The following is a 21,361-nucleotide window of genomic DNA, read 5'->3' as shown; positions in this document are numbered from 1 at the left end:
AAGGAATTGTCAGTCACATAAAACACTGTGAAGTACATGGAACTTTTCTGTCAGCGTGTCGTTATTTATTTACTATCATCTTACACTGGTAAAGAATTGATACATTATTTCCACTCTATACATAGACAATTGGATACTTATAAACTGTAATTAGATACTCGAGGTAATGTGCTTGCCAAACACATCAGCTTGTGATTCGATTTTCATAATTTCTGCAAGTCACTATAATTATAAAGTAGAAAGGTACCGCTCGCAATTTTACAGGTTCATTGTAATGTGTTAATATTGCAGCATGCGAATGTATTTTTTTCGGCACCTTAAATTTGAACTTTGTCATCTACACAATAGTCAAGTATTCGGAGGCAAGTTGCATTGGGTCGACGTGGTAGGACGTTACAAGTCGCACTTTCTGACCATCTTGAGTTGTGAATTCTATCGTTTGCTCACCATCCATTATGTCTTCAGTCTGTTCCTCGGTTTCCATCTGATTAACGGCAGCAACAGCTGTCGCATCAGTATCCTCATCCTGGTATAAAAATTAATTGTTAACAAAAACAATTAAATCAATTTTTCAATTAGACACAACTGGAAGACAATACTGAAAGTATACCTCCAACGCCTTGACAATGTCTTCAGCGTCAGTGTGAGTTGTCGAAGTCAAGGCTACGGTGCTACTTGGATCCTCTGTTACGGTTTCGTTTGGATCCTCGATCGGCATGGAACCTTGATCTTCAACTTCTAGTTGTTGCGCCAATTCTTGAGTTAAGACTCCTGAGTGAACTCTAATTGTCTGACAGTCACCCAATTGACTGACAAACTGACCTTCTGACAGTAATTGTCGTGCATCTTGTATTGAAAGTGGAATAGGATTTCCTTCCTCATCGGTAATCTGAGACATGAAAGGTTTGTAAGGGGGGTAAAATCACGCATACACGCCGCACCATGCATATTGAACATCATTTTAATCATTTCACACCTGCAGCTGTAAGTCAGACTCGGCTAATTCCATGTTAATTCTCTCATCTGGCTCGAGATTCTCTTCATCTTGTACAGGCTGTTGGGTTGTCTCATCTTCATCTTCGACGTCCAAAGACGGCAATGATTGGCTCCCTGCTACTGCAGCTACCTCCTTATTCTCCATCATTCCAGCATCAACTGCATGGCAAGATGTCAGAATATATTATTTTTTTCCTGGTGTAAATAAAACATTGTATAAATGCTCTTTCATTATGGTTTTGCCTACCAAAGTGTAATGTTCTCGACTGATTCGGATCGTCTGGATCTTGATACGACACATATATAATTTGTTGTATGCCATCACCCGATGCCTCATCAGTTCCAATAACTTGAGTCACTTGATCTCCAAGTGAATTCTCGTCGCCCTGTTGTGCACCAGGTAATATCTGCCATACCTCGCCGATGGGAGAATTTTCTGCAAGCTCCCCGACATCAACCACTTTATTTTCTCTGTGCACCTGCCGAAAAATAAATGTTCAATTCCGTTCTATCATTTTTAATAATGGTCATTGTACACAGTACCTTTTTGTGTTTAGTGAGGTTCGAGCAATCAGCGAAAGCTTTACCACAGATATTACATGAGTATGGCTTTTCCCCTAAACAACATAAAGGCAAAAATCGGATTACTTATATATTGAAGATTCTTGTGACCTTCGACAACCCTTCTACACCAAAATGGCTCTTCAATAATGTGAATACCTGTGTGTAATCGTAGATGTTTTTTGAGAGCCCACTGCTCAGTAAACCCCCGATTGCAGTGGGCACATTGGAAGGGGCGTTCACCCTTATGCCGTCTGACGTGACACTTCCACGTATCCTTGTGCAGGAAGCATTTTGCGCAAAATTCACATTTCCAGGGACGCTCGCCCGTATGTCGTTTGACGTGAAGTTTGAACTGCGAGGAGGTGGTAAACTTTCGACCACAGTAATCACAACAGTAAGGCTTTTCTCCTGTGTGAATTCTCATATGTTCCTGCAGATTGCCATTCTGTGAAAAACTTTTACTACACACTTCACATGTGTAAGGTTTGTGACCTGTATGCCATCTGTAAATAGGAACAGGAAATCTTTAAAAATCATAAGTAATCGTATATAAAATTTTTTCCTCAGCTATCTTAGAAAATATGAACCAGTACCTATAATGCAGGGTGAGACTGGTCTTGTGTGCAAATTGCTGTCCACATAATTCGCAGAAATACTTTTTCTCTCCAGTGTGGATGGATTGGTGATTTATCAGATTGGCTTTAGTCTTGAAAGTAGCACCACAAGACTTGCAAACATATGGGCGATCATCCGAGTGTACCAGCTGGTGACGCTGCAACAGCTGTTTGTGCTTGAAGCTTTTTCCACACTTATTGCATACGAAACGACGGCCATTATTGTGCTCAGCCTCCTTGTGGTACACAACTGAGCTAGGATGATTTAGAACCTTTCCACATATGTCACAAGGAAATCCCTTGTCAGATTTATTAGCCTGGAAAAAATGTCTTCTAAGGTAAGTAAGTAATTCAATAGCTCATTTTCCAGAACATTGAAATCCTCACCTCATGTGCAAGCATGTGCCCTTTTAGGCTTGTGTGATAGGCAAAGGTCTTGTTACATATGTTGCACGTATAAGGTTTTTCCCCTTGGTGAACAACCTTTGCATGAACCTCATAGCTCTGCTTTGACTGGAATTGTTTTTGGCAGAGTTCACACTCTATCATTTTTCCACCAACTTCACGCGGTTTTTCTTCTGCCACAGAAGCTTCTCCAGGTACATCTTGCGTCTCTTCGGGTGACGCAGCTGCTGCATTTTCCGTTCCCTGGATAAAAAAACTGGTGAAATGTTGCAAATAATACTAGCCTATAAGAAATGATTGAGTATACCTCAGTTGTTGGAGGCTCTTGATTGCGAACCTCGTTTTCCTCTGGATTTTCTATTATTCCTTCGCCAGTGTGTCCTGTAGTTTTCTGATGAAGACCAAAATTGTCTCTATTCGTAAACTGCTTCTTACACTCGAGGCATTCGTACTTGACGCCTTTGTGAAAGCTCCTAATATAAAAATGTCAAATAGATTCCATAACAGTGAAAATAGTGGGCCAAACATTTCTACACGACCATACTAGTGCGGGATGTTTCAGAAAAAAACATCACAGCAAATATTTTTATTTTATGTGCCTGGTCACAATGGCTATACCGAAATTACTCCTATCAAAACAGCCGCACTGAAACGTGCCGTGCCACTGAAAATATGATAACGTATGTTATAACTGTCAACTTACTTGTGCATAATATATCTGCTACGCTGCAGAAATCCTCGTCCACACAAATTACATGTAAATTTGGTCTTACGTCGCCGAAGCCGTGGCCTGCCTCTGCCTCTTCCACGATTTACTATCACTAGTTCACCAAGATCTTTCCCCTCTTGAGTCTCCAGATGCCCGATAATTTCTATTATTTGAAGTACATCAAGTAAAATTAATAATTCATTCTTGTTCCAAAAATCCAATAATACCTTCGATTATTCCTGCTACCTCATTGGTACGAAATATTAAAGTAATAAATATTTTAATGGGGGACAAAATATTAAAATTAATCTTAGTCTAATGAACTATAGGTTGTTTACTCCTGAGGGGTAAGGAATAGACTGGTTTGGCTTCGCTGTTACGTTCTAAGACAACCAGAGATTAGGATGGTGGTTGAATAACTTTAGGTATGTTTAGAATATCAATTATATGTTTATTGTAAGTTAACGGAATAGTAGAAACGAAATGTGCAGTTCAGAGGGTAGGTGAATAGTGTCTTGGGACAAGCGGAATAAAGTTGGCGAGTGTAGAAAGCAGAGTGCAGGATCAGAGTTCTGGGAATAGAGGGCAATAGTCAGATGAAATGGAGAGTCCATTAAATAGGAGAGATGGAAAATGAGTCTTCAGTGTAAAGAAAGACTGAGCATGCAACATTAGCGATACTTTCAAACTTGCTGACAACAAGACAGTACAAACTACAAACCTTCATGACCGTCCGTTGTTGGCAAATTCAGTCGTTCTTCCGGATCATCAAAGTCATCTCCAGGCTCATCATCATCTTCTTCATCGATTACTCCTTCTTCTTTAAATATCCTCTCTAGTTCCTTTCCCTGCACAGCTTCCATGAATCTATAGAGGAATGTGTAGGTTGCAGTAGAGTAGCAATTTAAATTACGCTAAAACAAGTCGCTGAATACCAACAGCCGAATAACTGAAAACACATCTGGAAATCATCCAGCAAATTTTGTGATCACAATGCCTTTGCGACCACTCTTGCTTTTAGTTATACATTGTTGAAATTCAGTGGCTAGTTTCAGCATCATACAGTCTCAGTAATAAATTAATAATGCATAAAAAAATTAAGAAGAACATAATTCTATTATGTATATCATCCTTACTGCAATGCTAGATCACCTAGTTAATTACCTTTTGGGCACTTTTCGTTTTCGGCGACGTCTACCATCACCATCTACTTCCTCAAGTTCCTCCTCTTGCTTATCTTCTTCTCCTTGACTGCCGACTTCTTGTTTCAATTCCTTTACATTCTCCTGCATGAATTCAATTGACTAAAATTATGCACGTTCACAGTAGACAATGCATCTTTTGAGCTTGTGATGTTTACGTTTCACAAAGAAATGTAACCTGATTGGAAACAGAAAAAATTATATAAATCGCCAGCACATTACCTTAGTCTCAGCCTCAGTATGGGCCTTCGGGGGTCGGCCTCGTTTTCTTCTAGGCTTATCCAACCCTTCCATTTGTAAACTCATCTCATGTTCCGCCGTATACAGAGTTCCATCTGGCATGACTGAAAGATGTATAATATTTCAATTCCTTCATAACGAGGTTGGGGGTTCAATTGCAATGAGTATTAAACAAGGTAATGAATCAGAACCCCTGTTTGCTTGCAAATACAATTATGAAAAATTTACTAGACTTTCAAAACTTTTGTGATCAAGAGAAGAGATGCCAGGGTCGCCCCATTTATCAGCTTACTTTTAATAACAATTTGCCGTTCAATGTGATCGCCCTCAGCTTGTAATCCAAAATGATCAAGCTCAGGAGTGACAATTTCCAACTCAGTGTGTTCCCTTTCAGCACGAAGGCGCTCCCTCTCAGCCTTGCGATGTTGCTCGACTTGTGATTTCCACATCTCACGAATTTTCTTTTGCCCTTCGACGAGTAATTCGAAGAACTGTACAGTTGCCTCCAGCTGGATGTTGCATCCTGGGCAGATAGTGCGAGGTAGTTTACCGTCATCTCGTATCTATGGGGAGTGAGAAATTGGATTTTCAGAAACAAATCTTGATAAAAAAAAAAAAAAAGTGAGTGTCTACAGAAAATATTCTATTATCATTACTTGCACCTATCAGCCAGCTTTTAGCTCTAGCAGGATTTAACGATTATTGTACTCGATCATATGTTTTTAATTGTTTGACGATGGTTGATATAATCGTGAGCAATTTTTTTGCTTGTGAAATAATCAGTGCCCTCGGGTTTGGCGGTGTCAGAGATGTTGAAGTAGAAGTAGAAAATAATATCTTGATTCGTGTAGTAGGTGAATTTGAGGTTGTGCAACGAAAATCAGTGGAGCCTCCATATTGGGGTAATAGGAAGTCAAGTTGCTGTCTGATATCAGAGGATAGCTTGCAAATTCTCATACCTTCAGTGGCAAGTAGCGGTTCACCATGGAGCTTAAATCCGACTCTTCGCCGTCGGCTGCGTACAAGAATTCTCCGTTGCCATTGTCTTCGGCACATAATCGACAAACCGCTGAATCATAAAGCGGGACCTCCATAATGGCGGCAAATATTATTAGAGGCCCTGCTTACGGCCCCTGCCCGCAGTACAACGGGTGACCGGTAACTAACTCGTTCCTGTAGCTTGTTAGTCCGGTCATCCACTCTCGTTTCACCGCAAGAGATATTTTCATCCGTTGATCGAACTTCTATCCAGCGTTCTCGACAAAAGATTTTCCAAAGCTGCACTCAGTAATTTAAAAATGTCGGGACTACGTTGCTTCGCGTTAAGACATACATTCGTAGATCATAAGAAATTATTTACAACACCCTGTATGAGCTCCAGTTTGCAACGCCGCGATAGTGGTAAAGGAATAGTCAGGTGCTACGACATTTTGGGTTAACCTCCAAAAACAGAAATTTCACGTTATATATTTCGTCTTAATTCCTTGGAATCTGAAGTAAGCCAGAAACCGATGATTCATTTGTCAAATCGTTTTTTATCTGTGGCCGTGTATACTCTTTTTTATAAATACTATTTTCAAATAGATCTAAAAGCGTACTGACAGGAATGCTGTTTACTACGTAAATTGAGGTTGTTTTGTTTCACTGTGATCAACGTCAAAAGTTGCGATGGTTGTATCAATTTCGTTTCGTTAATTAGCGGGTCCCCACAGCTTTCTTTATCTTACGGGATTCTTTTATTTGTTGGTTTTAACTAGACTGCGAACGGAACCAATATTATCGAATATGTACAAGCATAACTTGGTATAACCTGGCGGGCATAACCTTGATTAGACCGTGACGTGTGCGGCATCTGCGAAATCGTACGTATATGAACGTCATGGACGTACTTGCAGCAATCCATGTTAATAGAGTACTTGGTACTTACCGCGAAGGGATACGTCCAAAAGAGCAAATAAAAAATAAGAACAATCTATGTGAATAAAAGATGCTAATCGTAGCAAGTTTATTGTTCATTTTTATTGTGGCAAAAATGTGTTTAATTTCAAACAATTCCATTTCTATTCAATTGTGTGCAATACTACAACCTTCCTAAAACTAAACTGAGGTCCTAGTTCTAGCTTCATGTATTCATTCAATCGTAGGTTGCTCCAAATGCTACAAAGTCAGGCTTTTTGAAAATGTTATCGCTCCATGCTGTTAATAGAAATAATATACTAGTGGTTCCAAAGCGCTGATTGAAATGAAACTGATACATATCTGCCAGAATTCTTACAATGGCAAGGTAAGTGTTTGTTTATATATTCATCTTTTTGTTTTGATGTTTAATCACAAGGTTGATTTATAAAATTTCAGAAACAAGTTGTATATAAATTGTGAATAGTATACCAAAATCTAGAAAAACTTAGTTGTAATGTATGTAATGTGTAACGTAACGTAACTGAGCATTTTATTTTTCATTACAGTGGAGATGTGACTAATTATCTTAAGGAAACTGAATTGCTTGTCCGATTGGTTCGTGAAAGACCAGCACTCTATGATAGATCAAGAACAGACTTCAAAGATCCTGCGTATAAACAATTCATGTGGCAGGAAATTGGAGATCTAATGGGATGCACATGTAAATATGCTAGTTTTATATCACTCACATTAGCTATTCCAAAGTTACAGGGTGAATCAAGTTGAACAACAAAAAACTTTACGGATTAATTTTAACATATAGTGTGGCAAATATGTAATCACTTGTATATCAGCACAGGAAATTTATAAGAAATGGATAAGTTTGCGTGATCGTTACACAGCGGAACATCGGAAACTCAAAAAAAATCCTGGCCTTGCGCAGTCAGGCTGGCCTTTTTACGAATCTATGAGGTTCTTGGAAAAACATATCATAGAGCGAAGGTGAAACAGAGAATAAAACTAAGCTCATATTGAATGCTGAAGCCGGTTCAATCTTCATTCGTATCTTCTTTTATTTATAGAAGAATCCTTCCTCATATATATGGCTCACTGAGGGACACTGAGCTTATAAAAGAGACGACTAATGTCAAACTTGAATCTTTTGATTCTGGTGTGTTGGGCGACTCTCCGTGGGATGGGGGGATCGATAATTCTTTACCAGTAGAAATTGGTTACGTTGAAAACCCTGGAACAGATCAAGTTGTCACACCTGATGCTGTAACGATCGTTCCGCCGAGCAAGAGATACAGAAGCATATCTCCCAGTACTTCCCCAATCTCTATAAAGAGAGACAAGTTGAAACTAGAAGAAGGGCTTCTAGATAGTCTTCGTGATATAGGGAATGCTACCAAGCAGATAGCGTCAGCAGTTTCAGATGCAGAAAACGCAGATAAACTGTTTGGAAAGATGGTTGGTGTGATGGTTGGAGAATTGAATAGTGATGATAAGAATAGAGCAAAAATCCATATAATGTCTTACCTATGCACGCACGGATATAAAAACAATGAATCGAATTGAATAGGTACAATTCTGGTGTCTAAATTCCAAAGTATGGTTTCACTCCTCTAAATTTGGAAACAATTAGTGTTACATTTGTCAACGTGTATTTATTTCTATTTAAATATATATACAGCAACTAACGTTATTAATATGGAAGAGAACGTAGCTTTTTCCAGAACAGTATTATCGGTAATAGGGCACTCCTGTGTTGGAGGCTTGGATGATAGATATCAAAGTCCACTCGCCTGAGCCGTTCTAGATAGAAGTCAATTGTGATAGCTGGGAGGAAAATTGCACTTGCTTTCTTTGGCACGTCATTGCGCAGTGAACGAGCCTAAAAAAACAAAGTATAAAATATCTTAAGACGGAAAGGTCCGACATATTTTGTATCTCGGCATGTACTTTATAAACACATTTACCTTTTCCAGGTGTAGCTTAGCTCTTGAGGAAACATCGAAAACAGCATCACCAATCTCTTTTCGTGACTTTCCTCGAAGTACCTCTTCTGTAGAAAGGTTATGCTTCATCATTATGTCCTGGGGAATAACGATAGACCGTCTCTGAGCATTGTAGAGAATCGAACGAATTAGATTTGTAATTCCGTGTGCTTTGCCTAAGTGACTGGCCGCATGATCGACACGGACATGTTTTATGTCGCTTGCTTCCAGTAGCAAGTAATAAACTGGTGAAGCTGTATTTTCGGCATATGCTTCCAGAGATTCAAGGCTCGGGAACACGGAGAGAGTTAGTTTTTCTGAACGGGCAACTATAAGGCGTTTCAAATAGTGTTTCGAAAGCTTATGCTTTCTAACAATCTGTAAAAATATTAACTTGTGTTAAATGCTTCAAATACTATGAGCCTAATATCAGATAGCTTTGTTATTTAGCCTTTAGTATAAGCACTTGATAGATCTTGATGCGATAGCCTGATACGTAATAGTTCTACCCGATGTAGCTCCAAGGCAACTGGATTTCTAGGTGGAGTGTCATTGTAGATTTTATCCACTGTATCCTCCCAAAATTTCAATCTCATCTTTCCAATGGTGGTGTCACTTGCTTGTTCCTCCACTCTTGCTACTTCGATGTTGAAAGCTCTGATAGCAAGTGCTGCGGACCGCACTGTGTTTGGAAGAAGTAAAGCACAGAGGTAATTCTCGTAGTCATATTTCCTAAAAAATGAAAGCTCCAGGACTAACAAATCGTGATGTGAGTTGGGTTTTCGGATTACACAGCATCGATAGGTACCTAACCAAATCCAAGCAGTACTCTGCCGGCGTTTGCTTTACTGATGTAGCCTTAAAGCGCGTAAGTAGTGGAGTGCAGAAATGTTCGATAAGCAAGGAGCACTTGTTAATTGTCGCCGACCGGCTATTTACTAAGATCGATGCCATAATACTTTTACGGACTAAAATTCAGGGAATTTCAAGAATGTTCGTTTCATCCCGCGACAACCTGGCAATCATATCTAATAGTACTGTCATAACATTATCTGATATAAATTCGTAGACCTGCACAGTGTACTCGAGGTTTCAAATGATTTTTAGGTTATGTTGTAAGAGTTTGTAGGCTGCTGTAAGCCGCGGAGTATTAACGATAGTAGATGTGTGACCAGTGCATTGAGAATAGACATCAATCATTTTGTCCAATTTTGCATCGTGCAAGGCATCTCAGGATGACTGCCTAATCTTTCCGTTTGCTATACTCTTTGGTTCTGGCAAGAATCAAGAACCGAGCAGACGACGTGAAAATAGACCCAGCACAACCCGGGCTGTGTCAAAAGCAGAGTTAAACAGAGTTACGTTGGGGTCACCTAATTGTACATATTTGTCGTAACGTTGTCAGATTTGAAGATTTTTAGTCAAAATGTTGCGATTTTTGGTGGGTAGATTCAGTCGCTTTGCAGTCAATCCGATTTTAACTTTGAAATCGAAACCTTCTTTACAGGTTACTCTAGGGGTTGGTGTCTACGCGGGTATATACATAAGTCAGAATTATCAGGTATACTGTTTACACAGCATATAGTTATCTAGCAGTGAAATGTATGAGATACATCAATTGCATAAATGAAATATTTTCATACTTATATTTCAGGTGCCCCGAGTTGATGAGCCTGCACAAATACTTCAGAAATTGAAAGCATTTGCAGACGAGTATAAGAAAGATAAATGACGAATTATGCGACAATGAGATACATTTCTGCAATACTTGCAGTGATAATTCAACTGCATTATTTTAATCAATGATGATTTCGATCTATTAGTCTAATTGGAGGTTTTTATATATTAAGTTTAAATCTGAACGAGCCAACAAAGAGGCTTGGTTAAATAGTGTAATGATTTATTTGCCGCAAGTTTTTGCCCTGTAATAACAGTTAAATATAATTATACAATTACACGTATATAATTCCTCCACCGCCATATTCGACCCTTGTTTGTGGTTCGACAAATGCTAACCAGTCTGAGGCATGTGTCGGCAGCAGACCCATGGACTGGCATTTGTAAAGCGCCAGGGCAATGTTCACCAGTTGACCAAGGAAAAACACAAACTTCTGTCCAAAAGCATGTGTTCCTTCTATAACTTTGAAGGCTAAAAAGAGCACAAGAAAACGCAATGTCATTCTAAGAAAAGAAAATGATAAAATGATAAGTATCTGGATAAGGTTACTAACTCTGTTGTAGTGTGAATAAGGCCTTTACGGGTCTTATGATCAGCATGCCAACCATCATTATTGGGAAAATCGATATTGAGTTACCAGCCATGTACATAATGAAGAGATTCATTGGAACCTGCTTCAGTGGACCAAGTGCCAGGTCCCATGATTTCTTTATTATCAGATGATTAGAGTCTGATTCTCTAAGGGCTTCTGTGTTATGTGCTAGGGCTACCGACGGATTGTAGCCTGGAGGTGCTGCCACATCCACGCTCTTTTCCTGTTTATTTCTGTTGAGAGAAATCGTTTTCTAGTTACACATTTGCGATATCATCAACCAAGAAGATCCAGGCATTATCTGGTTAATAGATAGCAGTTCTATTTCCGGGTGAATTGATTGCTCGGGATTACAAGTAGGAGGTTGAATTTATGTAACCAAAAATGACGAAGCAGCTACAACCACGGACAGTGTCAAAAAGTTTAAAAAACGATTTTCAAAGGTTTGTCGTACTTGTGAGCGAAATCCAGGGACCACTTCAATTTCCTTGTATTTGGCTTCGATGTAGCCATCGCACTGCAGTGTAGTATTAAATTATCTAATTAAATAATTATATTTGGTAAATAAAGCAGACACCTCGGCCGGATTTCGTAGGTTAAAAATTGATAATTACTTCGTACCACTTTAGTCTTGCTAAATTATACAATATGTTGATACGCAAGCGTCGATGATTGACTCCAGCAACGTAGTGCTGCGATCTTTCGGTGAAATGTAGTAGTAGAATTGGACAATTTTGCATGTTCATTTTGTATCTGTAGCGATGTGAATGCGCCTAGATACTTTCTCGTCTTGAGGATTTTACTACTTCTCTGTACCGTAACCGGAATGATGAGAGTGCAGCAAAGTAGCCCGAAAAAGCTTGTCACCCAACCCGTTATCCAAATTTAGGATTAAGATTTCGAAGGATTTTCCGCTGTTTTACGTCTAGATTTGTGCTCTCTGAGAACTGCCATCTGAGAATATAAGGTATGCACAACTCCATCATTATCTCGCTCTTCATTTTAGTCCGTAAATCATACCAACGTTCATTTTTTGGTTATATTGCTCAGCTCGAGTCAGAACAATGGGAGTTCCTGGAGGTAGAGGTGTTGAGGCGATGGAAGTTGAAGTTCCTGGAGGTGCAGATGCGCCTGCTGGTGATGGGGACGTGGGTGAGAAAAAGGATGTAGATCTTCTGACAATCCATGACCTCCGTGAGCACACTAGGCAAATAGAAAAGGCTGTTCAAAACAAGGAGCCACGCTTCATTCTACGTGTTCTTCGGGCCCTTCCTAACACCAGGCGTAAACTAAATCCCGTTGTCCTGCGTGGTATAATTGGAGGCTTTTACACTCGTTCAGCAGTAGAAAAAGATGCTCTTCTTGCCTGGGTAGAGGAGCCGATGGACACTGAGGGTGCGCAGGCAGCCATTCAGCGATTCCGCAGCTCTGCTTTGCCGTTGCTACCTGAAATCGATGCATACGTTCATCTGCTAGTCCTTGTCAGGCTCATAGACACCCATAAACATGAGGATGCTGTGCGTTGTTCCGAGGCCCTCGTTCAGAAGATTACTGCGCAGAATCGAAGAACAATCGATCTCATCGCAGCAAAGTGTTACTTTTACCATACCAGAGCATACGAACTTACTAATCAACTGGACAAGATCAGAGGTTTTTTGCACTCAAGATTGAGGACTGCTACCCTGCGCAACGATTATGAGGGCCAAGCTGTACTGATAAACTGCCTGCTACGTAACTACTTACATTATAATTTGTACGACCAGGCAGACAAGCTGGTTCTTAAATCCACATTTCCAGAAACAGCTAGCAATAATGAATGGGCTAGATTTCTGTACTACTTAGGTAGAATAAAGGCTGCTCGGCTTGAGTACTCAGCTGCCCACAAGTATTTGGTACAGGCCATGCGAAAAGCACCTCAAACCACTGCTGTTGGATTTCGACAAACTGTTCAGAAGCTGGCCGTTACCGTCGAGCTTTTACTAGGAGATATTCCAGAACGGCAGATATTTAGGCAGGCAGCATTACGTCGCTCGCTTGCTCCTTACTTTCAGTTAACTCAGGCAGTTAGACTTGGAAACTTGCAACGCTTCGGGGAGGTGTTGGAAAATTTCGGTCCCCAGTTTCGCTCGGACCACACTTTCACTCTGATTCTCCGGCTGAGACACAACGTTATCAAGACTGCTATTCGATCCATAGGGTTGTCCTACTCCCGTATATCCCCTGCAGATATTGCCAGAAAACTTGGTCTTGATTCTGGTGTTGATGCAGAATTTATTGTGGCAAAGGCAATACGTGATGGAGTTATCGAGGCAACGCTTGATCCAGAGAATGGATACATGCGCAGCAAGGAAACGACTGATATATACTGTACTAGGGAGCCACTGCTCGCTTTCCATCAGCGTATCACCTTCTGCTTAGACCTACACAATCAGAGTGTTAAGGCAATGCGCTATCCTCCAAAATCGTATGGAAAAGATTTGGAGTCTGCGGAGGAACGTAGAGAGCGTGAACAGCAGGATTTGGAACTTGCCAAGGAAATGGCAGAAGAGGACGATGATGGATTCCCATAAATAATTTATCATCTTCGACAGTGTGCGCGATTATTATAAATAAAATTATTCATTTTCTGTAACGATTAAATTAATAAAACAATGTTTCGACAACTCATAATATCTCATAGTATGGAAGCACAACCGACGACATACTTTTATAATAAATTGAGATGTATTATCATCACAAAGTACCTGGTTTTCACATGGTGCTTAAGGAAAATATGAAGGAGTTTATTTAGCGCTCCGTCGACCCCGTTTGCTTTAAGACAGCTGTAAGAAAATTGGCTCAAAGTGAGCCCTGAAAGTAGGTATTTGTAAAAAAAAAATTGCGACATTATTTAAGTCATGACCGAGTCAAGAACTTTTGAAATTTGAAATTTCGCGGTTGAGCGGCATTCGCTGAAATTGGACAGTTTCTATCGCCCACGTGGCAATAGTGGCAAGGGGTGGCGTGCGCATCGCCAACAGTCGAGCGCCAGAATATCGCGCGATGATTGCGGCATCGTAACCTTAAATAATGAAAAAGATGCACCGCGGCGACATAACCGTTCCAAACAATGACAACTGACAATAATACAGAGGTAAACAATAAAAGTTGCGGATGAAACCTACTCTCTTTAGAAACGTCTTTAGTCCGAGTGCGCAAATGGTTATAAACAAGCCCTTGAGTTTAACTGCATTAACGATGGCAAAAAGTAAGTACGAGTACGTTAAGGACTTCGAGGTAGAGGATAAGTGCTTGCCGAACTGTTGGATCGTCGTTCGTATTGATGGACGAGGCTTCTCCAAGTTTGCCGAAGCCCACCAGTTCGTCAAACCGAATGACATTGCTGCTTTGGAGCTGATGAACCGAGCCGCCGTTACTGTTATGGACGATTTCAGAGAGATCGTACTCTCTTACGGACAAAGTGACGAGTACTCCTTCGTTTTCAGAAAAGATACTCAACTCTTTAAGCGCAGAGGTATGTATACGCGGGTTCGCATGTTCCTTCCTACTACCACTCTACCACAACTCGTACCATTGCATAATAAGCCATTTGTATCATTTATCTCTTGCTGCTCTACTTAGGCTCCAAACTGATGTCCAATGTCAACTCGCTTTTCACCTCTGCCTACGTCTATCACTGGCCAAGATTCTTTCGTGGCAGAGAACTCCACTACCCACCCTCTTTTGATGCCAGAGTTGTTCTTTATCCAACGGATAAAAATCTGCGGGATTATCTTGCTTGGCGCCAAGCTGATGTCCATGTCAACAATTTATACAATACCTGTTTCTGGAATCTTGTCCTGAAGAGAAAAATGACTGCAACTCAAGTGATTATTATCAAATCAATTTATCGTTATATAAAATTGGTTTTGTAGCTCGGTTCTTAATGTATCTTTTTATTTATTCATCACAGGCGGAAGAAAAATTAAGAGGCACTTTAGCTGCTCATAAAAATGAATTACTTTTCCAAGAGTTTGGCATCAACTACAACAACGAACCACCCACATTCAGGAAAGGAACCACACTGGTCCGAAAGCTGGTTCCTGACGGTAATGGCAGACTGAAGCCCTTGGTCGTAGCCTTGGTTGATGACATTATTGGGGATCGATTTTGGAAGGAAAATCCAGAAGTTATAGGATTGAAAAGCTTGGCCACTTTTCAGCCCTCTGGTCTTCCAAGCAACCCCCCACTTCCTCAGCCTTCAGCAGTCCATGTGGTGCACCCAGGTCATGCCACTCATCACCAAGTAAACAATAAAACTCCGGCTGTAACTGGTCGTCCTAATACCCTAAATGCACTGAATACGTTGAATACGTCGAACGAGGATGGAAATACTGAGAGAAACCCAGAAGCGGACAAACACAAAATGCAGTGTGAACCATCTGAGAGTGATAGAGCCCGATGTAAGCCATAAGTTATTTAATCGAAAACAGGAAAATCTGCACTAATTTATAACCAATGGAAGATGCTCTAGTTCTCTGTGAAAGGAAAACGATGTTGGACCCTCTATCTTTGCCTCACATAATGTTATTAGTAATTGAAATATTTTGCCAAGTTTTATAATTCAATACCCTGCCAATGTCGAGTGACGGCTAGTGAGCCATTCGATAGGGGGACACATATTGCAGCTATATCTTTTGACTGGAGCACATTCCGTGAGTTAAAATTTAGTGGATATCTGTTCATATGCGTGGTGTGAGATTTTCATGAATGTTCCTCACCCTGTTCTCGAGCTAATGAATGAAACTGCAAATGCTGCACAATTTTGAGCTCAAGGCACACAGCTTACCATAAATTATTCAAAACCGCAGATCTGTTCTTACTTACGTAGACGTAAAAAGTAAAGAATAATTGTGCGAGAGATTGGAGAGATATTTTCAACATTGACTAAGAAAACAAGAAGCAGAAATAAATTGGAAAAAAAAATCACAGTCTGAAGACTATTGACGTGGAATGCGTTACAATTTTATTACTTACGAGTTTATACAATATGTAGTTATTATTAAATTAACAATCACACCGTGAAATAATACTATATGTATAAGACAATGGTAAGTGGTTAATTTTATACCGATAAAATACACTATATACATGAAATAATTCTCTAACCAGAAGTAAATATTTGTTTATTCTAACTGAGAGGCACGGAAGTAATAACGAAATGATGCTGCAAACGAAATCATGGCATATTTCGTGTAATATCTAGGTCTAGTTGTTGGTTGCAAAGACTGTAGCGATGCAGTAAACTGATCAGAATTCAGAGTGTGTAAGTTGTGAAACTAGCTTGGAATTGAATTGCAGACTGAAGATTACATTGATCTGCCTCCATTGATTGGTATTTCGAAGATACGGAATATTACGTTTTCTTGGTGGCAGTTTGTGAATTAAAAAATTGGGATGTAATTATCGATCTTAGCACGATGTTTCTGCGCTACGCACTCTGAAATCCACACAATGTTGCGGCATTCTTGCTCTTTCAGCTTCAAGTAGCTGTAGAACACTCCGAAGTGGAACTGCTGTAGAAATGCTTGCATGTTGAGGCGAACCTGTTGCACGAGGCAAAAGAAAAGCGAAGTGAAACACCCAGGAGAATCAAAAAATCCTAAAAATCTTACATATGACAAAACTGTTCCAGTACCTCATGTTCAAAGAACTTATCCTCCAAAGTCTTGTCTCCTGGATTGTTTCCGGCACCTTCAAACAATGCGCTGTACTCCTTTGGATACAACATTGTTGATTAACGTCAATATTCTCAGGAAATTCCAATCAATGTGAGCAGTGAATTTATAGCACTTACCGCATAATATTCCGCAACTGCTTTAACCTGCTCATAATCATCTGCACGGGCCAGTGCAGCCAGTCCATCAGGGTTTAAACGACCACATCGTGGATACAGTTTAGCACGGTCATCCTTTCCTAACTCTGTGCCAAATGAGTTGATTGTTATGATAATGGCTCGGCGATCAGCTTCAAACTGTTGTAATCAGAAAACAACAGATTACTAATATGAAAAAGGGATTGAAGTAAAAGAAAGCGAGGAACGTACTGCTAGAATTTCGCACATGGTATCAGCAGTAGTTCCGCCAATGGCAAGGCAAAACTTGTAAAAAGCCTCCAAGTAAGCTTTGTAAAGTGTGTTCCTGATTATTTCAATGTTCATCTCATCAAGATCCTGCTCGGAGATACAGTCGACGAAGAATGGAGCTGTGGATGCAATAAAACCATTAAAAACACATCCTTTAATGGATCATAAATGCAAGTAGATCGCAAACTGACCTAGTGGCGTATCGACAAGCACGGCATTGTAAAGTTCAGCAGGAGTAGCTGCTACATGGATAGCTTCCATCTGTTCGAAGCTTCCCAAAGGATGACACTTGGGAATCAGCTCGGAAATGGGTCTTTGATGCAGGGTCCCAGTGATCAGGAGGATAATATTATCGATCATGTAGCTGTAGGTAATGAAATCCAGAAAAGTGGACAATGGCTGAACCGAATGATTCCTCAAATGCTGGAACTCAATGACCAATTTTTCTCGTAGCTTGTCGTCGATCACGCTCACTGATAGAGGGGATGGTTCATTGGCCAAGAAGCTACCATAGTCAGTTCCAGCCAAGTGCAGCTTCAAATCTAAATACGAGCACATTAGGTGAATGAACAATTCATTCTCGTATTTACAAGAACATTGGAAAACAGGTCCAGTTATTGGGCAAAGTTCTCCTCAGAGATATATTTCGCCATTATTTTTTGCTCCAAGGTCGCGGGAGTGCCCAAGAGGTAAGAAGCAGAAGTAAAGGTGGGCGTAACCTTGATCAAGAGGGAATAGGGGTGCATCGGATCCCGTGGGACGTCAAATATCGCGGAAACCGGATCGATTTTGCCGGTGAATTTGGACTGCGCGTTTCAACATCGGAAAATATGCAACTATTACGATAGCCAGTCAGTTATTACGTACCCTCCAAGGTTTCGCATTGAATTAAGTTTAGGTAGTCACTCTGCTGGAGGATACCGCACTTGAAGCCGCGGCACAAGCCCTCCAAATATCCACCGTCGATGTTGAACATACACCCGTTCATTTTGGTGATTCTTCTTTTCCACGAATATATTAGATGGATATCGCGACTTAATCGGCGCGCGGAACTAATGAAACGACGTGATTATGGTAGCGACGTGAACGACACTTCGGAGCTCGGGCTAGACTCGCCCACTTTTTCTCTCGTCGATCATATGACCAGCTGATAACGTGACGTTGGCGACCGTACGCTAGTGTGCGAGTTACGAGGAGTCGCGGAACCAGCGAATCTTGTCCAACAGTCGATAAGACCGTGATTCAGACTGCTTACTTCATACGGTTCAAAGTTACTAACGCTATCGCAGCACTATGCCGACGTTCGGTTTATTTAGTTTAATGTCAAGTTGTGGAACTGGGCCTAAATGTTGACTTCAAGCGGCTGATAAGAGCGTTCCAACGATCTAAATATTTTATAAGGCTGGATTTTTACGGATGTCAAATTGACGCAGCCCCACGCCGCTGGCGGCAAAAAGACGTTCATGAAAATAGGTACCGGCGCAACGGCAAAATGCCGCGCGTTGAAACTTGCGTGGTTAGGTCAGTGAATCCCAATTACATTCTCGTGCAACGGCAATTTTTCGAAAATCTGACGGCGCTGTGTGCAGCTCACATTGCGTTTCCGACCGTTCGGGAATTGCTTCTGAGCGCAGTGCGGTGTCACTCGCTTCCGAGCAATCGTAGTGAAGTTACGTGAGCCGTATATCGAGAATTCAGATTGCTGTGTACAGGCTTTGACTATTCGGGACATAGTCAAGCACCGATATCTTATGGTTAAAAAAAGGCTGTATAATGTAGTTTGATCATTGTACTTCCCCGAAACTCACTGTGAATAATGTGCGAATGACGTGCAGTGTATGGTCCATAAAAGAACCGAGTTACTAATTAAAAACAGCCGGGGACATCGAAGGTGAGTTTTGTGTATCAAATTTTCATTCTCTCGTGCAACTTCTTAACGATTTCAATTCTCTATTCTCTGCATCGGGTGTCGTTTGTTATTGTTTGTTATTATTTGTGCCCCTGACTTTCGGTAAATGCGTAGTTTTATTGTTTAGCAAGTTTAACTCAGTCCGTTTATAAGCCAGCTACAACACAAAAAGTGTGAATGGGCTTGGAATCGAGTGCAATTATTACGCCGCATAGTCACAATCGTTTTATGACAAGAAAATTCCACGATAATCTTTCGTTGTGGTTTTGCTTTGAAAACTTTCAATTTGAAAAATTTGTCAGTTAGTTGAAATTGATTGGTATTCAGTCCTTCATTATATGTACAAAAATCAGTCATTTTTCCACATCTTATATATTAATTTTGCAAAACAAATACTAATAAAATGTTGTTATTTTTTACCTGTTAACAGGGGCACACTGTACTACAGCACTATCAACCACATTTAGTCATGATCTGAATGACGTAACCCAATCATTCTATCTCTGACAACAAACTAAAAATTAAGTCACACGCTATGCAGTGAATAAAACTGAAAGGTACATATTCAGTATGATTTTTAAATTCCATGTCTCGTTTTATCGTAAATGATTTTAACTGCTCCCTAATTTTATGCATTTATTCAATATCTGTGCTTACTTTATTAGCCCTCTAGTGTTAATTAATTTCTGCAGTTCATTTACAAATAAACCAGGAATCACTGAAATATCATGCAAATATCCTATTTCGACATAGTCTGTACTGACATGAAATTTGATCCAAACATATTGTGCAACTAATATTTTGTTATCTTCTTATTGTAGTGTAAAAAGTGTGTCACCACCATACAACGTGAGATGCTACGAGAACTACTACATGTAAAGTGTGGAGCAGCCCGGAGGAGGTAAGACAACTTATTTTAATTATTGTTTGATAATTCAATGTGGTACATTTGAAATCTAATTTTTGTCACTGTGTAACATGCAGTGACTAAATATGGAAGTAGACCACAGTAATAATTTATCTGACGACTGAAAATCCAGCTTGCTATATTAATTCGAGGTTCCTTTTTCGCTTTTTCAGAGTTAAGCAGAGACATCCGAGTAACTTCTCCATTACTCAGCAACGTTGGTGAGTTTGCATGTGTTAGGTTATGGGTATTTCCCTGGGACTCCTTTATCATGTGGCGTGGCGGTAACAATTGTTACACATATCTTCAATTTTTTAGCTGTATAGATAGGCTCATTCGTGATCACAACAGTGCTTGACTTTAAGTTGGACCGTTTCTTTTTTTTTGTTACGGTTGACCTATTTTACTGTGTTTACTCAAAGTTAAAAATTTTGCATGTTGTTGAAAGTGGAATGAGCATCGCGACAGTTTATCATTACTTACTCGACAACAAATCGTGTTTAGCTACAGATATAATAATCTAACTATGTTTGAATCTTTGAATGATGTCGTTTAAGTGGTGGATCAATCAGAGGCTTAAACATATTCCAATGATTGTTTAATCGATAGTATTTCAAAGTTTGGTAGATCGTAACGTAATCAAATTATGTGATATATCTTGAATCATTTTCAATTTTTTTTATACCCAGCAACTATCGAACAACTGCAGGCTTAGCTCGCTTAGAAAAATGCTGATTAGCATTCAGGATGTTTTTAATTGATCTTACAAAAGGTTGATATACCGATAGTCAGGCAGCAATCACTAAAATATTATTTTCGCTGACTATGGTATAAAAACATTTTGGTCCCCACAGATAACCAATGAAAAAGTAAGTCACAGTGACCACGGCGCAAATGAAGAAGAATGATGTGTGTTGGAAAGAATGGAGAATCGTTTAGAGCGAATATAGGTAATCGGATAGGTAGGTGGTCGTTTTGGGATCCGTCGCGGCGTTTAATGCAGATTGTACGTGTGAATCTCTTTTTAACATTTCCATTGGGTGGTTCCGTTGGGAATAAGGCGAGGTTAAGAAGGTCGCGATGTTACTAACTTTTGCAATCCACAGCGTCAAATGATCACAGTGATTTTCCTCCAGAAACACGTAAAAGACTTGAATATAAGAGTCTTCGAAGTATTAGTGAGCTTTCAAATTTTAACGAGGTTCAATTCCTCATTTCTGGTCGCTCTGCAATCATTTTCTAGCCGTCATTCAATTTAATTATTTAGTCATTATCGACAATTATTTCATTCAATTCATCTCTGTGATCGTCTGAATGGGCAAAACGCATCTCTCGACTATCTATCGCGTTCCGTGGTACGCCGGATGGGGAGAGATGCTGAGCTTGAAGACGTCGCGTCGAAGAGGACCACCGACTGTCACGCCACACAATAATGCATGTCCTCCAACCCCCCTCCCAGACTTGACTCGCATCTAAGAACAACAATTCGCATCGCAACGTGTCGCATTCAAAAAGACGCAGATGC

The 21,361-nt window shown here is 40.1% G+C and overlaps 7 protein-coding genes and 1 long non-coding RNA gene across 10 annotated transcripts; 4 read left to right on the top strand and 4 right to left on the bottom strand.

Moving 5' to 3' along the window:
- Window positions 1-33: 33 nt before the first annotated feature.
- Window positions 34-5,824, bottom strand: LOC124176114 (zinc finger and SCAN domain-containing protein 2-like). 3 transcript variants are annotated; one of them, XM_046556971.1, is made up of 15 exons: window positions 5,690-5,824; window positions 5,023-5,293; window positions 4,713-4,834; window positions 4,453-4,574; window positions 4,010-4,155; window positions 3,283-3,451; window positions 2,887-3,052; window positions 2,562-2,822; window positions 2,154-2,491; window positions 1,717-2,063; window positions 1,540-1,613; window positions 1,244-1,475; window positions 977-1,155; window positions 611-889; window positions 34-526 (listed from the first exon to the last, which is right to left on the bottom strand). In XM_046556971.1, exons 1-15 carry the CDS (start codon window positions 5,822-5,824, stop codon window positions 338-340), a joined length of 3,030 nt encoding a protein of 1,009 aa, XP_046412927.1. In that variant the 3' UTR covers window positions 34-337. The 3 variants fall into 3 exon arrangements, with proteins under 3 accessions (XP_046412927.1, XP_046412928.1, XP_046412929.1); XM_046556972.1 differs by lacking the exon at window positions 5,690-5,824 and adding an exon at window positions 5,387-5,588; XM_046556973.1 differs by lacking the exon at window positions 5,690-5,824 and adding an exon at window positions 5,391-5,588.
- A 1,050-nt stretch (window positions 5,825-6,874) lies between these two features.
- On the top strand, window positions 6,875-9,058 carry LOC124176121 (transcription factor Adf-1-like). Its single transcript, XM_046556982.1, has 5 exons — window positions 6,875-7,014; window positions 7,196-7,350; window positions 7,484-7,631; window positions 7,712-8,536; window positions 8,618-9,058. Exons 1-4 carry the CDS (start codon window positions 7,007-7,009, stop codon window positions 8,205-8,207), a joined length of 807 nt encoding a protein of 268 aa, XP_046412938.1. The 5' UTR covers window positions 6,875-7,006; the 3' UTR covers window positions 8,208-8,536; window positions 8,618-9,058.
- On the bottom strand, window positions 8,271-9,834 carry LOC124176119 (NADH dehydrogenase (ubiquinone) complex I, assembly factor 6). The gene is made up of 4 exons (XM_046556980.1): window positions 9,435-9,834; window positions 9,136-9,358; window positions 8,609-9,004; window positions 8,271-8,523 (listed from the first exon to the last, which is right to left on the bottom strand). Exons 1-4 carry the CDS (start codon window positions 9,578-9,580, stop codon window positions 8,335-8,337), a joined length of 954 nt encoding a protein of 317 aa, XP_046412936.1. The 5' UTR covers window positions 9,581-9,834; the 3' UTR covers window positions 8,271-8,334.
- An 88-nt stretch (window positions 9,835-9,922) lies between these two features.
- LOC124176127 lies at window positions 9,923-10,587 on the top strand. Its single transcript, XR_006869309.1, has 3 exons — window positions 9,923-10,067; window positions 10,134-10,187; window positions 10,281-10,587. It is a non-coding gene; the product is annotated as an uncharacterized LOC124176127 (long non-coding RNA).
- Window positions 10,506-11,548, bottom strand: LOC124176124 (ER membrane protein complex subunit 4). Its single transcript, XM_046556987.1, has 3 exons — window positions 11,351-11,548; window positions 10,858-11,129; window positions 10,506-10,775 (listed from the first exon to the last, which is right to left on the bottom strand). Exons 1-3 carry the CDS (start codon window positions 11,407-11,409, stop codon window positions 10,579-10,581), a joined length of 528 nt encoding a protein of 175 aa, XP_046412943.1. The 5' UTR covers window positions 11,410-11,548; the 3' UTR covers window positions 10,506-10,578.
- Window positions 11,549-11,701: 153 nt separating this feature from the next.
- Window positions 11,702-13,559, top strand: LOC124176117 (probable 26S proteasome non-ATPase regulatory subunit 3). The gene is made up of 2 exons (XM_046556977.1): window positions 11,702-11,863; window positions 11,947-13,559. Exon 2 carries the CDS (start codon window positions 11,961-11,963, stop codon window positions 13,464-13,466), a length of 1,506 nt encoding a protein of 501 aa, XP_046412933.1. The 5' UTR covers window positions 11,702-11,863; window positions 11,947-11,960; the 3' UTR covers window positions 13,467-13,559.
- A 350-nt stretch (window positions 13,560-13,909) lies between these two features.
- On the top strand, window positions 13,910-16,311 carry LOC124175227 (probable tRNA(His) guanylyltransferase). Its single transcript, XM_046555250.1, has 3 exons — window positions 13,910-14,410; window positions 14,518-14,762; window positions 14,849-16,311. Exons 1-3 carry the CDS (start codon window positions 14,050-14,052, stop codon window positions 15,347-15,349), a joined length of 1,107 nt encoding a protein of 368 aa, XP_046411206.1. The 5' UTR covers window positions 13,910-14,049; the 3' UTR covers window positions 15,350-16,311.
- Window positions 15,879-18,164, bottom strand: LOC124175228 (V-type proton ATPase subunit d). Its single transcript, XM_046555251.1, has 6 exons — window positions 17,888-18,164; window positions 17,212-17,562; window positions 16,982-17,139; window positions 16,733-16,909; window positions 16,574-16,651; window positions 15,879-16,481 (listed from the first exon to the last, which is right to left on the bottom strand). The coding sequence occupies exons 1-6, from the start codon at window positions 18,006-18,008 to the stop codon at window positions 16,320-16,322; spliced, it is 1,047 nt and encodes a 348-aa protein (XP_046411207.1). The 5' UTR covers window positions 18,009-18,164; the 3' UTR covers window positions 15,879-16,319.
- Window positions 18,165-21,361: the final 3,197 nt, after the last annotated feature.

Source organism: Neodiprion fabricii, chromosome 2, assembly GCF_021155785.1.
Source record: "Neodiprion fabricii isolate iyNeoFabr1 chromosome 2, iyNeoFabr1.1, whole genome shotgun sequence".
NCBI lineage: Eukaryota > Metazoa > Arthropoda > Insecta > Hymenoptera > Diprionidae > Neodiprion > Neodiprion fabricii.
The sequence above is the reverse complement of the archived record's forward strand: the minus strand, read 5'-3'. Positions and strand labels throughout refer to the sequence as shown.